At 36.4% G+C, this 14090-nt stretch overlaps 2 protein-coding genes across 3 annotated transcripts in view; one reads left to right on the top strand and one right to left on the bottom strand.

Annotated features, from left to right (window-relative positions):
• Positions 1 to 14090, top strand: part of LOC125920318 (uncharacterized protein C3orf20 homolog) — a 186579-nt gene that overhangs the window by 115126 nt on the left and 57363 nt on the right. For both annotated transcript variants that reach the window (XM_049627470.1, XM_049627471.1), the window contains exon 16: positions 7623 to 7765. In XM_049627470.1, coding sequence (XP_049483427.1) covers positions 7623 to 7765 — 143 coding nt within the window. The remainder of the gene's footprint in view (positions 1 to 7622; positions 7766 to 14090) is intronic.
• The window catches only part of VEZT (vezatin, adherens junctions transmembrane protein), a 79167-nt gene continuing 67160 nt past the window's right edge, over positions 2084 to 14090 (bottom strand). The window contains exon 12 of the mRNA XM_049627475.1: positions 2084 to 2562. Coding sequence (XP_049483432.1) covers positions 2534 to 2562 — 29 coding nt within the window. The 3' untranslated portion in view covers positions 2084 to 2533. The remainder of the gene's footprint in view (positions 2563 to 14090) is intronic.

Here is a 14090-nt window from a genome sequence, read left to right as displayed (position 1 = left end):
CTTACACCATACACAAAAATAAACTCAAAATGGATGAAAGACCTAAATGTGAGACAGGAAACCATCACAATCCTACAGGAGAAAAGAGGCAACAACCTCTTTGACTTTGGCCACAGCAACTTCTTACCTGACATGTCTCCAAAGGAAGAGAAATAAAAGCAAAAGTGAACTATTGGGACTCATCAAGATAAAAAGCTTCTGCACAGCAAAGGAAACAATCAACAAAACTAAAAGGCAGCCAGTGGAATGGGAGAATATACTTGCAAATGACATATCAGGTAAAGGGTTAGTATCCAAAATGTATAAAGAATTCACCAAATTCAACACCCAATAAACTAATAATCCAAGGAAGAAATGGGCAGTAGACATGAATAGACACTTTTCCAAAGAAGACATCCAGATGGCTAACAGACACATGAAGAGATGCTCAATATCATTCATCATCAGGGAAATACAGACCAAAACCACATTAGATACCACCTCACACTGGTCAGAGTGGCTAAAATTAATAATTCAGGAAACAACAAATGTTGGTGAGGATGTGGAGAAAGGGGAACAATTTTGCACTGCTGATGGGAATGTAAACTGGTGCAGCCACTCTGGAAAACAGTGTGGAAGTTCCTCAAAAAATTAAAAATAGAATTACCCTATGACCCAGCAATAACACTACTAGAAATTTATCCAAAGGATACAGGAGTGATGATTCATAGGGGCATATGTATCCCAATGTTTATAGCAGCGCTATCAACAATAGCCACACTATGGAAAGAGCCCAGATATTTATAAACTGATGAATGGATAAAGAAGATGTGAGATATATATATATATATATATATATATATATACACACACACACACACACACACACACACACACACACACAATGGAATACTACTTAGTAATAGAAAAAAAGAATGAAATCTTGCCATTTGCAACCACATGGATGAAACTGGAGGGTATTATGCTAAGTGAAATAAATCAGTCAGAGAAAGACAGATATCATATGTTTTCACTTATATGTGGAGTTTTAGGAATTTAACAGACGACCATAAGGGAATAGAAGGAAAAATAAGTTACAAAATAGAGAGGGAGGCAAACCATAAAAGACTCTTAAATACAGAGAACAAACTGAGGGTTGATGGACGTGGGAGGTTTGGGGGGGAGCGGGGAAAATAGCTGGTGGGCATTGAGGAGGGCATTTGTTGGGATGAGCACTGGATGTTGTATGTAAGTGATGAATCATGGGAATCTACTTCCGAAGTCAAGAAAGACTACACTGTATAAACTGTATGTTAGCTAACTTGACAAAAAATTACTAAAAAGAAAGAGTAAGTGATGAGTGCTTTAGAGGGTAGTTAGAACCTCTCCTTTTATTTAGTCACTAGGTCAATATTTGGTCACCACAAGGCTAATATATTTAGTTTGAGAGAGCAAATCAGGGACTGTTTGCTTGGTTTGAGCAGTTTGGACAAGTCTTTCAATTGCATTCAACTGCTGGAACAATGATATAACCAGTGTGGTTTAAACATTTCACCTCTCAGCATAGCCAGCCAGGTTAAATGGGACAGACTAGATCCCACTAGATAATTAGTATATCTTTTCAGTTTATAAAGGGTTTTTGCAAAGATTCTCATACTGATCTGATGAGTATAGGGAACTTAAACATTGAGGACAGTGGGACAGTTTGGGGCGGGAGGAAGCAAATGTTTAAATGAGATTACCAGTTTAATATGTGAATGAACAATGCACAGAGGAAATTAATTGCCTACTTAATTGACTTCTTTTAGGAATCTAGTGATTAAATTAAATGCAAACTGAGGGGATTATGCTTCTTGAAGTGGAAATTAGGATTCTTGTGTGCATTTATGTGCATGTGTGTTCTTGTATGTGATGACCTATGCCAGAAAAGAAGATTAAATGGACAAAATACATAGAACAAACACCTAATTTGAAGTAAAAAAGCCTTTTTGGAGAACCTAATCTATTATTTTTTCTTGCTAAGAGTCTTGGGCTCTTGGGCTAGACACTGAACTTATTTGAAAGTCACTTTTTTCATCTATAACATAAGAATACTTATTTCACAAAGGTAATTGTTGTGTCTAGTACGAAGACCATTCAGTAAATGTGTATTGAATTAAAAATTCTTTCCATTTGTTCACTATTAATTATTAACAAACAAGATATTGTAAAGTCATAGCTCATTTGGATTTTTTGAATGGTTATTCAAGTATTCTTCATAGACTTTATTTTTATTATATTTTCAAGATGTATTCATTCCTAAGATATCTTGGGATATGTAATAAACCAAAAAGAAATATAAATAAATAGGAGGCACACAACAAGGTACAAACCAGACTAAATAAATATGTCTTACATCCTTCCCTGAAAGGTGGCTTACATGGGTAAAAGTGATCAGGACTTGACTGTTACTCCATAGAAAACATCTTTGCTTTGGTAGCTGTAGGAACTCAATGGAAGCCCCATATTCTGTTTACTGAATAGCAGATGAAATCCTCAAACTTCTTCAGGGCACTCACAACTCAGGTAGATGGATTTTCATGTCTATAGCCAACCAAAATAAACAAAAAGATCCATTGATGTGGTTAATAATACTATTTAAACACTAGCTTCTTATGGCAACAGCTGAGATTAGGTAAATACTCACAAACTATGGAAATGCAGTGGCTTAGGAAGCAGACTTGAAGACAGAGGCACTACTAAAAATCTGGCAAAAAATTTCCATTAGAATACAAGAGCAGCCCTTGGAGCACCTGGGTGGCTCAGTCAGTTGAACATCCAGCTCTTGATTTTGGGTCAGGTCACGATCCCAGGGTCGTGTCATTGAGCCCCGTGTCAGGCTCAAGCTGAGTGCGGATCTTGCTTAAGATCCTCTCTCTCTCTCTCCCTCTGCACCTGCCCTGCTCATGCTCTCTCTCTCTCTGTCTCTCTAAAATAAAAAAATAAATAAGAATAAAAACAAGAATACAACAGTAGCCCAAATCATCATAAGCATCCAAATCATCATAAGCATTTGACATGTATTAATCTCATCTTACTGTCATTGCAAACTTCTAAGCCAAGTGTCTGTAAAGTGGGAATACTCCACAAAACCTGGTACTCAGGAAGAACTACTGAGTTAGAATGTTAGAACAAAATGAGGAATCAGAATAGAACCATTTATTATAACACTAATAGTTAAAGAATTACTATTATGCCAAGCCTTCATGTAAGCATGTTACTGACCCTGTAAAATAGGAATAATTGTCCTCTAAGAGCGAGGGACCTGCAGCTCGTAGAGAGGACCACAGGTGCCAAGTGGTAGAAGACCAGGAATTTTAACCCAGTTGTTCTCACTCCAACCCAAGTGTTCCCCCCACTGTATTTCAGCAGCCCCCACAGGGTCAGTTTTGGTTGGATCGCTGTGAGGGCCAAAACAGCAGACCTGGTCTTGGAGATCAAAGAGGGCCTAATAGATTTTCTCAATCCAGTATAATTTGGCATCTGCCTCTGTCACACCACTGTCTGAACTTGTAGGTTCCAAGTCTAAGTTTATTCTTTGGATCTTTCTTGACACCTCTGCATCATTTTGCTCTTCTTGCATCATGCTCTTCTTGAAACCCTCTACTTCTTCGGCTTCTATGTCACATGTTGTATTTCTATCCTTATGCTTTATTTATTTATTTACTTACTTATTTATTTTTGAGAGAGGGAGAAGGGACAAAGAGGAGAGAGAGAATCCCAAGCAGGCTCTGCACTGTCAGTGCAGAGCCCAAGACGGGGCTCAAACTCGCAAACTGTGAGATCATTACCTCAGCGGAAATCAAGAGTCAGACAGACACTTAACCAACTGAGCCACCTACGCGGCCCTGACCCTTGGTTTTTATACTACAGACTTAGCCTGGATAATAATGTATTTATTGAATGCTCCTTATGTGGCAGGCATTGTCCCAGTCCCTTTACACGCCTTCACACGTATTATTTAATCTTCATGATAATCCTATGAATCAGGTGGTACTATTGCCTCTTTTGAAAAGTCAAGGAAATTTAGCAACAAAAGAAAATATAGATAAACTGGACTTCATCAAAATTTATGATGTTTGTGCATCAAAGGACACTATCATGAGTGAAAAGACAGCTCACAGAAGGGGAGAAGATATCTGCAAAGCATATGCCTGATAAATGATTAATATCCAGAATATATAAAGGACAACAAAAATAAATAACCCTATTTTAACAATGGGCAAAGGATTTGAACTCAGACATTTTTCCAAGAAATATATACAAATGGACTCATCTTTCTCAATTTTTTAGCAGCAACTGACATGTTAATCACTGCCTCTTCTATAAAATAATTTCTTCATTCGCCTTCCAGGACACCACTCCTTCTGTGTCACTAATTGCTCCCTCTCAGTCTCCTTTTTAGGTTCCTTTTGATCTCCTGGCCTATGAACCATAGGTTCCCCAAAGATCTCAGTGTGCTGACCCGTCTGACTTATGCTCACAACTTTAAACACCACCCAAAATGCTGACATCTCCTACTCTGGATCTTTCTCTTGAACTTAGATTCATATATTCAATTGCCTATCCAGCATTTCCACCTAATGATTAATAAGTATTTTATTTAAAAAAATTTTAACGTTTATTTATTATTGAGAGACAGAGAGAGACAGAGAATGAGCATGGCAGGAGGTGGCGGGGGGTGGGCAGAGAGAGAAAGAGACACAGAATCCGAAACAGGCTCCAGGCTCTGATCTGTCAGCACAGAGCCTGACACGGGGCTCAAACCCAAAAACCACGAGATCATGACCTGAGCCGAAGCCAGATGCTTAACTGACTGAGCTACCCAGGCGCCCCAATTAATAACTATTTTATATTTAACCAATCCCAAACCAGCTCAATTTCTACCCAAACTTCACTGGGTGCTCCATCTCAGGAAATGACAACTCTGTTCCTCCAGTTGCTCAGGCCAAAAACCTCAGAATCATCTAGACTTCTTTCTTATACTGCACATACATTGCATCTGCAAATCCTATTGGCTCTATCTTCAACATATATATCCAGACTTGGATTGCTCCTCAAGACCTTCACTACCAATGAGCACTATCCGTCACATAGCTTACTGCATTAGCCAACAGATGTCCCTTTCCCCATCCTTGTCAGACTTCCACACAGAAGAATGCTTTTTAAACTTAATATTTTTGAAACCTGAGTCAAGTCTTGTCAGTCTACTGCTTAACACCCTCCAATGGCTTCCTATCTCAAAGCAAAGCATACACATTATAAGGCCCTCCTCGACCAGCCAGCCCCTTTCTCAAGGAGTTTCACTTGCCTCTTCTCTGCTGTTCTTGTCTCAAGGCCCTTTCACTTACGGCTTTCGTGTGGCTGGTTCCCTCACTCCCTTCAAACGTGACTGCCCTGTATAAAAAGCACTCTACATCCTCCATATTCCTCTTCCCTGGCTTTGTTTTCTGTGGAGCATTTACCACCATCTAACTCCCAATATATTGTCCGGCTCTCCCCTCTAGTATTCACCTTGTTCACTGCTCTGCCTTGAGCATGAGAATAGTGCCTGGCATGCAGCACACACTCAAACTGAATGGCCACTATAGCCTTAGTTAAAATATGAGGGAGGGAGTGCAACTTACAGAGTTTCAATTCATATAGGTTATGTGACAGATAAAAAAATTATTCAAAACATGTTACCCATGTGGAAAATAATATCAGGGGTCCTAGCTTGATAAAATGCTGGGCACCTCTGGATTAGATTACTCTAGGTTTTCAATTTCAACTGAACTTCAACTCAATATGATTTCAGAAAGGAGAATTTTTGAATTTTGGTACTGAGCCTGGTCCTACACTGGCCTCTGGACATACACAAACTTAAGGTTTTTTCCAGTTCAACATTTTTCTGTATTTTGACCAAGTTATTTCTGCAAGAATTAAACACTGCAGCCTTGTCTCTTTTTTTCTCCAGACCCCAGGATTAGCCTAAGAGGGGATGGCTTGAATATACACAAAATGAAAAGCTTTCTGCCTGTGACTAGAAGCCCAAAATTGCAACAAAATCCTACATATCCTCAACTTACCAATTTCTTAAATTACACTTTTCCCCCATACGTAATTCACAGTTTTTGTGGTGAAAAAACTGGCTAAAAGTTTTCTTATGTCACTGTTTAAGAGATTAACACTGTTCAACTCTTCAGATCCCAGTGTACATATTTTGCACAGTAGCTTTGTCATTGGCCATCATTACCCACCTGTCAGAGCTTAATCTTCTAAGTTCAGGCAAGATAAGTGGATTCATGGCTAATAGCTAGGCATGGGTGCTAAAGAATAAAGTGTTTCAGATCAAGGAACAAGATATGAAACAAGAGCTAGGTTCTTTTGCTACTGAAATGAAGATAAAGCAGAAAATTCTATTCCTATAGAGAAAACCTTGTAATAGGACATCCCTTCATGATGAAAAGATTACGCCATCTAAGAGGAAAGGAGTAACATGCAATCATAGGGAACCATTGTTCCTTTTAAGTCCTTATACCCTGCTTTTCACGTACTAGTATTAGACTGCTTTAAGATGTAAGATATACTTAGTTCTTAGCAGTTTAAGTTCTGAGCTGGAACCACCTATACTTTTTCAACTACCATCTTCTCCACCCCTACCACCTCTTATCCTCTTAATCTGAAGGTTGAATATTTAGTAGGCTGCTCACCTGTGCCTAAATAGAAGTCCTCTTGCACCCTGGAAAAGAATGACAACCTTGGCTTTTCACAGTAGAGTTGTATCTCTTTGTTAGGAAAAAGAGAATCTGAGAATTTTAGCCCTGGAAAAGAATTTTAGAGGGCTAGTCCAATTCACAGATCATGATTTTTTTTTTTTTCTTTTTGAGAGAACATACGTGCGCATGTGTGTGGGGGAGGGGCAGAAGGAGAGGGAGAATCCCAAACTGGCTCTATTCCAGTGCAGAGCCCCATTAGGGGCTCAATCCCAGGACTGTGAAATCATGACCTGAGCTGAAGTCTTGAATTGGAGGCTCAACTGACTGAGCCACCAGGTGCCCCAATGCTTTTTATTTAACAGAGGAAACTGTGCCTTGACATGGTTAAATGATTTCTGTGAGTTTTAGAGACGTTGTTTTGTCCATAATCCAAGTCTACGGACTTCTAAATTCAAAGGCTCTGTACTCTCCCCTAGAGTTTAGCTGTAAAATGAAATGTATCCATAGGCAGCTTAACATAAAGAAGTCTTTTAGAATTGGGGAGGATACTGGTTCTGACACTTCACATGTACAAATTTGAGTGAGAAAACTAAGCCGGTTTCTTGACCTTCAATGTATTCAGGTTCTAGGGACATGTTTGATGCCTAATATTATTTTGTGTATAAATGTAAATATTTTCTCATAAGAACACATTTAAGGTCTTTCTTCAAATAAGTAGGACTGGGGCACCTGGCTGGCTGAGTCAGTAGAGAATGTGATTCTTGATCTGGGGTCATGAGTTCAAGCCCCATGTTAGACATAGAGCTTGGTTAAAATTAAAAACAAACAAAAAACCAATTCTTAAAAAATAAGTAGGACTGATTTTCACATGAACAGATTCTGAAACTCTTCTATTAATTTTTACAGATGTACATTAGGGGAAAATTAGTATTTGCCAACTTTATTTTCAATGGCTATAGCACATCTGCTAAAGACCTTCAAAAGCAAATTGTGAAGACAAAGAGTGATTATCATACAGGATATTTCCTACCCAATGACTTCAGGATCCGGTAGAGTAACTAATATATTCTATCTTGTCTCACACTTTTAATTAGTAAATCCCAGATAAGGGCCAAATTTCAAGAACTGCCTTTATGAATGTGTGTTCCTTGCTTCAAGTTTTTTCTGGAAAGAGGTAGTTTAAAAGCTCACTTCAAATGTTTGGAGGCATCTTTTAACTTGCTGAGTACACATCCTGAGCAAAGCTCACCCTCAGGGTTGAAAAAATTTATGGATAAGAAATTATCATTGAAATTAAATGGTGTTATGTCCAAGGAATATTGTAGGGATTCGATCCCTTTATGAATCTTGTGATAGATCAATGTGTGGAAATGGTTATTGGGCAACAGAATGATATTGGAATGGTGGTAACTGGAAAAATAAACAATGGGTATATTCACCAGAAATCAACTGCTCCCACCCCCCCCCCCGAACCTGTTTTAATACAGTATAAAAATCAGGTCATATTACTCAGCAATCATAAATAATGAAATCTTGCCATTTGCAACGTGGATGGAGGCAGAGTGTATTATGTTAAGTGAAATAGAGACAAATACCATATTATTTCACTTATATGTGGAAATTAAGAAACAAGAGATGAATGGAGGAAAAAAGAGAGGGAAGCAAACCATATGAGACTCTTAACTATGAGAACAATCTGAGGGTTGATGGGAAGGCAGGCGGGGTGATAATCAGGTGATGGGCATTAGGAGGGAACTAGGTGTTGTGATGAATCATTAAATTCCATCCCCAAACCAACTTTACCACATATGTTAACTAACTAGAATTTAAATAATAACTTGAAATTAAATAAATAAAAATCAGGTCATGTGCATTTTCATATTGAACTTTTCTGTTAAATAAAACTTTTGTAAGAGTAAAAGAAATAAGTAAATAAAAGTTGTTCAAGGAAGGCCACTTTCTCTTTAACCAGCATTCAGTCTGCAGAGCCATTTTGGAGCTACCACGAATGTTCCCAAGACTGTAGCTAAGCTTAGAAATGTATAAACAAATAGTTCATTCAATTACATAGGACAAAGTATGATCCATTGGATGTTAGCTTCCTTCTTAATTCAGTAGGTATTTTCTGTCAGAAAGGTCGTACAAGTCAACAAATATAACATGATTAGAATGTATCCAATGGCTGACAGTCACTGAGAAGGGTGAAAAGCAAGCTTTTAAAATTCATTTGCTGTTTCACTCTGACAAAATATCATGTGAGGCACTTTAATGACCGAACAAAACTTAGACTAATGAATCCAAAGCTTTCCTAGAAAACTGTCTTTTGTGGTTTTGTTAACATATTCTGAAAAATACAGACAGAAGGAAGAGAAAAAGAATTTTTACTTTTTGGCTAATTCATGTGGCAAACATCAGAATTAAAAAAAAAGGCACACACACAAAAGACACAAAGAAGTACAGATTTTATTAGAGACTAGTTAAGCTTAGGAGGAACAACAATAATACAGACATATACAAACCTACTGTTGGTTTTTGTAAAAATCCTTTAAAAATTCAGTATGGTAAGATATATCAAGCGATCAAAGAAAGTATTGATGAGAAAATCTTAGGTAGGGCAGGAAATGTACAGTTCTACATAAAATATAAGTAGTCAAAAAGTAAAAATTAAAATAAAGGATATTCTTAAATGGTATTAAAAAAAATACAGTTTAACACACTCCAGTGTTAAGACTGGAGTGAAGACTGACTTTAGAAACTTACTATGTAAACAAGCCTGAACTCTGTAAGACAGTTCTCACATTCCTATTTTAGGTGTTCATAATTAACAATGTCAAAAGAGAATGCAAATGCTCCTCAAATACTGAGAACACTTACTGAACATAAACATAAGATGGGTTCATACATTTCAGGCTATGTCAAGAAATAGTCACCTATGCTTACAGATCAGTGCATGGATACAAGATTGCTGATGTTAGAACACTGTCATGTTTGGGTGAATGCAAAATGTCATAAATCTGGAAGAAACTGATATAAGTCTCACCTATTTAATTGTAATGTAGTTCATTAGAAAAAATTAATTGGAAGAATTGAGGCATAAATTAAGAGTGAATTTATAAGACAGTAAAAGCATTTAAATCATTTGACATTAAAAGGAATCAAAATCCAAAGATCTTTAGATCCAAGGTTTCGTTTTATCAAAAAAATACATACATATACAGTACTAACATGTATAGTTTTGATTTATGTAAACAGGAAACACTGTGCAAAAAAAGAAAACACTGAGAAGGGTAATCAAAATATGATTTAAAAGGCAAAAATAATAGAAGCCATGGGATGAAGCATCTATGTGATGAAGGCAGTACAGATCTAATCCCAGGGTTGAGTTCTTCAGAATGAGCCTCAAACTCACAGTCCTCTTTTAAAGGATAACTCACTGATCCAATTTTTCTGGTGACAAGGCTTGGAGGAACAGCACAGTTTTGGGCTCTTTTCACAGTTGGAATCCCTGATTTGTCTGCAATTGTTTCAAACATGGTCTAAACCTATTGAAATGCCAGTATTACCAAAAGTATACATTACCAAAAGTATACATACATAACCTTTGGGTTTGGGGTCTTTTCATGCCTTTTCAGAAATCCTGTCCTCAAACGAAATAAAACAGCAATGTCACAGTTATGGTAGGAGACCATGTGATGAATCAAGTAGGTCACAATCTTTTAAAAACCCAGAGCAGCAGGGAACAACAACAACAAAAAATAATAATAATAAAAACCTTATTCTGCAAAATACTTCAGTAATCTGTAAAGTATTAATCCATTTTCACTCTATCATGCTTTTTATCAACCATAGCAGATTCTGAAATGTAGCCTCTACAATGAGTCTGAAATGATGCTGTTCTTCCCAGAACTGAACCTAAAAAACAAGCTCAAAGCACTGTGGTGGATTCAAAAGATTACAAGAAAAAAGGCACTGGTCTCCAGAAAAAAGATTTTAAAATTACTCGGCATTGGAGTCAGAGGGCAAAGACCAAATGCCTTTCGGAGATGATGCATAATTAAACAAGACTGTTAATCATATTGTTGAGTAGAAAGTGTTTGACAAAACCAAAGAAAAAAGAAACCATTAATTTAGGGGAGAAATTTTTTTGTGTGACAAAGTCATTTAACCACAAAATAGAAATATGATAAATTACAAGAACAATTCTCCTACTAGCAATTAATAATAACCATATTATAGATCACATTTCTACTGTGATAACTGTAATGTCAAAGTCTGGTAAGACTTTATCTTGTTACCCACTGTCATTCCTCTAATTTTGGAAGGATTAATGAACCAATTTTTGCTAAAATGTAGGCACACATACAAAAAAGTGAGTTCTGGTGAACGTAGCAAGTCTAGTCAGCCTCAGGTTATCTTCAGTCTTCACACTCTTGATGTTCCGGGAATGATGCGCGAGTTTAGGTTGGTTCTAGGATAGGCCCAGGGGCCTGGTTTGATCTGGGATCCCTGGGACCATACCTAGAACAAACCCAAACAAAACGAAACTCCTTGGGAGTGCTTTCAGCTCAGGTGACTTCTGGGCTTTTCACTCATATGGACCTCCAGGGCTGTACCAGACCATACAATGTTTAAGGAAGGGGAGTAACATTTCTGGAGTTTTCTGTACGTTGCCAGGTGCCAGTACTGTGCAGAAAATACTTTGACTTAAACTTGGAATTAATTTTAAAATTTACTTTGGGAGGGGTAAAGGATATGTAACTTCTTAGGATATCATAAAAACAAAAAACTTGTGAAAGACATGCTTTAGTTTTAGAAAAAATTTCAAAGATGAAATAAACTCATTTTGTAGGTAGCCAACCTTTAGGAAATGCTATAAAAGTGAAAAATGTAAAGTTCAAAACAATAGAATTATTCTTTATCTTGAGAAACTCTTAAGATACAAATATGATGGGAAATACATATTTCTACAACAATGGCTCATAGAATATACCCACTTTGAAAAACAGTGTATCAGAAGTATACACAACTTAAATTCTGTCCTGTTTCAATAACATGTTTGATATGTGCCAAATGAAATTCAGTAAACAGGGATGAAACAAATTAACTCAACTGCTGACAGGTTAAAATATATTAAAATGTACAGCATTTAAAAAATACCATATGCATTTTAATTGATCACACATTTTAGAATTTATTCATGTTATACCTTTGTATATGCGAATCCTGTAATCAATTCATCCTCTTTTCAATGTATAGCAATTATACTGAGTAGAATCACTTTCCTCTTACAACTATACTCAAAGAGAATCTCTCTCTTTGTACCACCAACCAGGAGTTGGTGTCATGATTATTCTGTAATGGCAGTCTCAACTCAAGAAACGGGTTTGGATCCTCTATTTTTAAGTGAATATTATATCACAATTCCCTTCCAGTAGCATATGAATAATGTTAAGCTGTGTCATGGCCAAAGACTGATTTTCCAATTACCCTGTATATGATGGATAGATGAATCAACGTATGGACTAAAACATAATCAGCCTATTTGTAAAACTAAGTTATTCAAGGTGAGGGTATCCCTTTCTAGACAAATCTGAATTTTACTTGCAAACATTGTAACATGTGAATTTTGTGTTTATTTTTTATTCAAGAGAGAAAAATCATCATGTTTGCTTAACATCAAATGGTAATTTAAACACGCAAAATATAGAATGACACTGGGTATTTAGTCATTCAAACATCTGTCAACATCATTAGCTCTAACACTGATAATTTCTGGCAAACTTTTAACATACATTGCGTTGAATAAAAATAAAGATGTTGTGTTAAAATCCTGCACATCAAAGAATAAATTCTTTGTGGTAAAACTGCCTAGAGTCTAAAAACCTTATTACTTCTCAGTTCTCTGGGATATCAATTGTGAAAGTTTTCTTATTTTCCAGGACTCAACCTACTTCATTGTTTCAGAAATGAAAATACATTTCTCTAAAAACAAAACCAAAGTAACAACAAAACCAACCTAGCCAAAGAAATTCTTAGCAACATGTGGTATCTGATTCAACTAGAAAGTACTGTAGAAAATGCTAATTTGAGTTGGCTGGTTTTAATCAGAGCCAAAAAATTAAAAAATAGAATGTAGAGAAGGTAAGTATAGAAACATAATCGTTCCTTTTGTACAATAACAGCTCTTCTATTTTGAGAGCAGGTACCTAATTTAGTAACTTCACTTAAAGATAGCAATGAAATAGGTAGTAACAGATACCCACAAAATCCATGCATTTAAGTATAATCCAGGTTTTTAGGTCTTCACTGAGTCAATTTGTTCTTACTTTATACATTATTCTAGCTGTCTTAGTTACCTGGTTTCCGAAACCAAAACAGACTAGAAGGAGCATAACGAAGGTGGAGAAAGGCCATTGCTATGGGCACACTTAAGCGGTATTTGGAGAAACTGGAGGAATGAGAACTGCTATCAGAAAACAAAGACAAGAAAATGAAAAAAGCACATCAGAATGGAGCCATTTAGTAAAAGGGCATGTAGCTCTCAGTGCCTTAATTAGACTATCACAGTATAATAACTTGTTAATAATGATCATTTTGACATCAAAAAAGATTTAAATGATTTTCATATATTGTTTAATAAGATAGCAATGCATATTGTTTTAAAAAGATCACCTTCAGAAATTATTCTGAAAAATTTTAATGCTTAAAGGGGTTTAAGTTCTATAGAAAACTGGGATATCTAGAATGAGTCATTCTCCAAATATCCAGTTAGCCAGTTCTTTCTAAATTAGCCATGCATGTTTAGTCTCAAACCTGTAGTTCTAAATATAAATCTTGGTGGACAGAGTTGGAGTCATATTTATAATGTTTAAGTTTTAAGTCTGTGTCCTATACTAGGAATAATGAGCAGAAAAAAAAAAAAAACCAAAACACCATTTTCCTAAAATATACACAATGATTTATACAAAGATGATAATCAAATTCTCTTTTATAGCTGAATTCATTAATGGAAAGTCCTAGAAACACCAACATATAAAAACTGAATTAATACTTTAAATATATGGCAATCACATATTCAACCAAGTATTTTTAGCAAGTTCTTAGTAAAGAATGAACAGGCAAACAAAAGTATGCTAAGCAGCCAAACAGGTACCACAAAGGCCATGCGCATAACTGACAGAAAAGTCCCTTAGCCTTCTTTCAGTCTACTCTTATTTTAGACACAATTCTAGCAAGTTTGGCAATCTGGTTTCTCAGCCCACAGCAGATGAGAAGCAGCAAATTGGGGACCTAGTGCAAGAGGCAGGCACACAAGACAGCAGCAAAAAGTGACAGCTGATTTTAAGGGAAGATAGAGAAACTGTGAAAACCAGA

Source organism: Panthera uncia, chromosome B4 (genome assembly GCF_023721935.1).
Source record: "Panthera uncia isolate 11264 chromosome B4, Puncia_PCG_1.0, whole genome shotgun sequence".
Lineage (NCBI taxonomy): Eukaryota > Metazoa > Chordata > Mammalia > Carnivora > Felidae > Panthera > Panthera uncia.
Note: the sequence above shows the minus strand (reverse complement) of the source record. Positions and strands in the feature narration are given on the sequence as shown.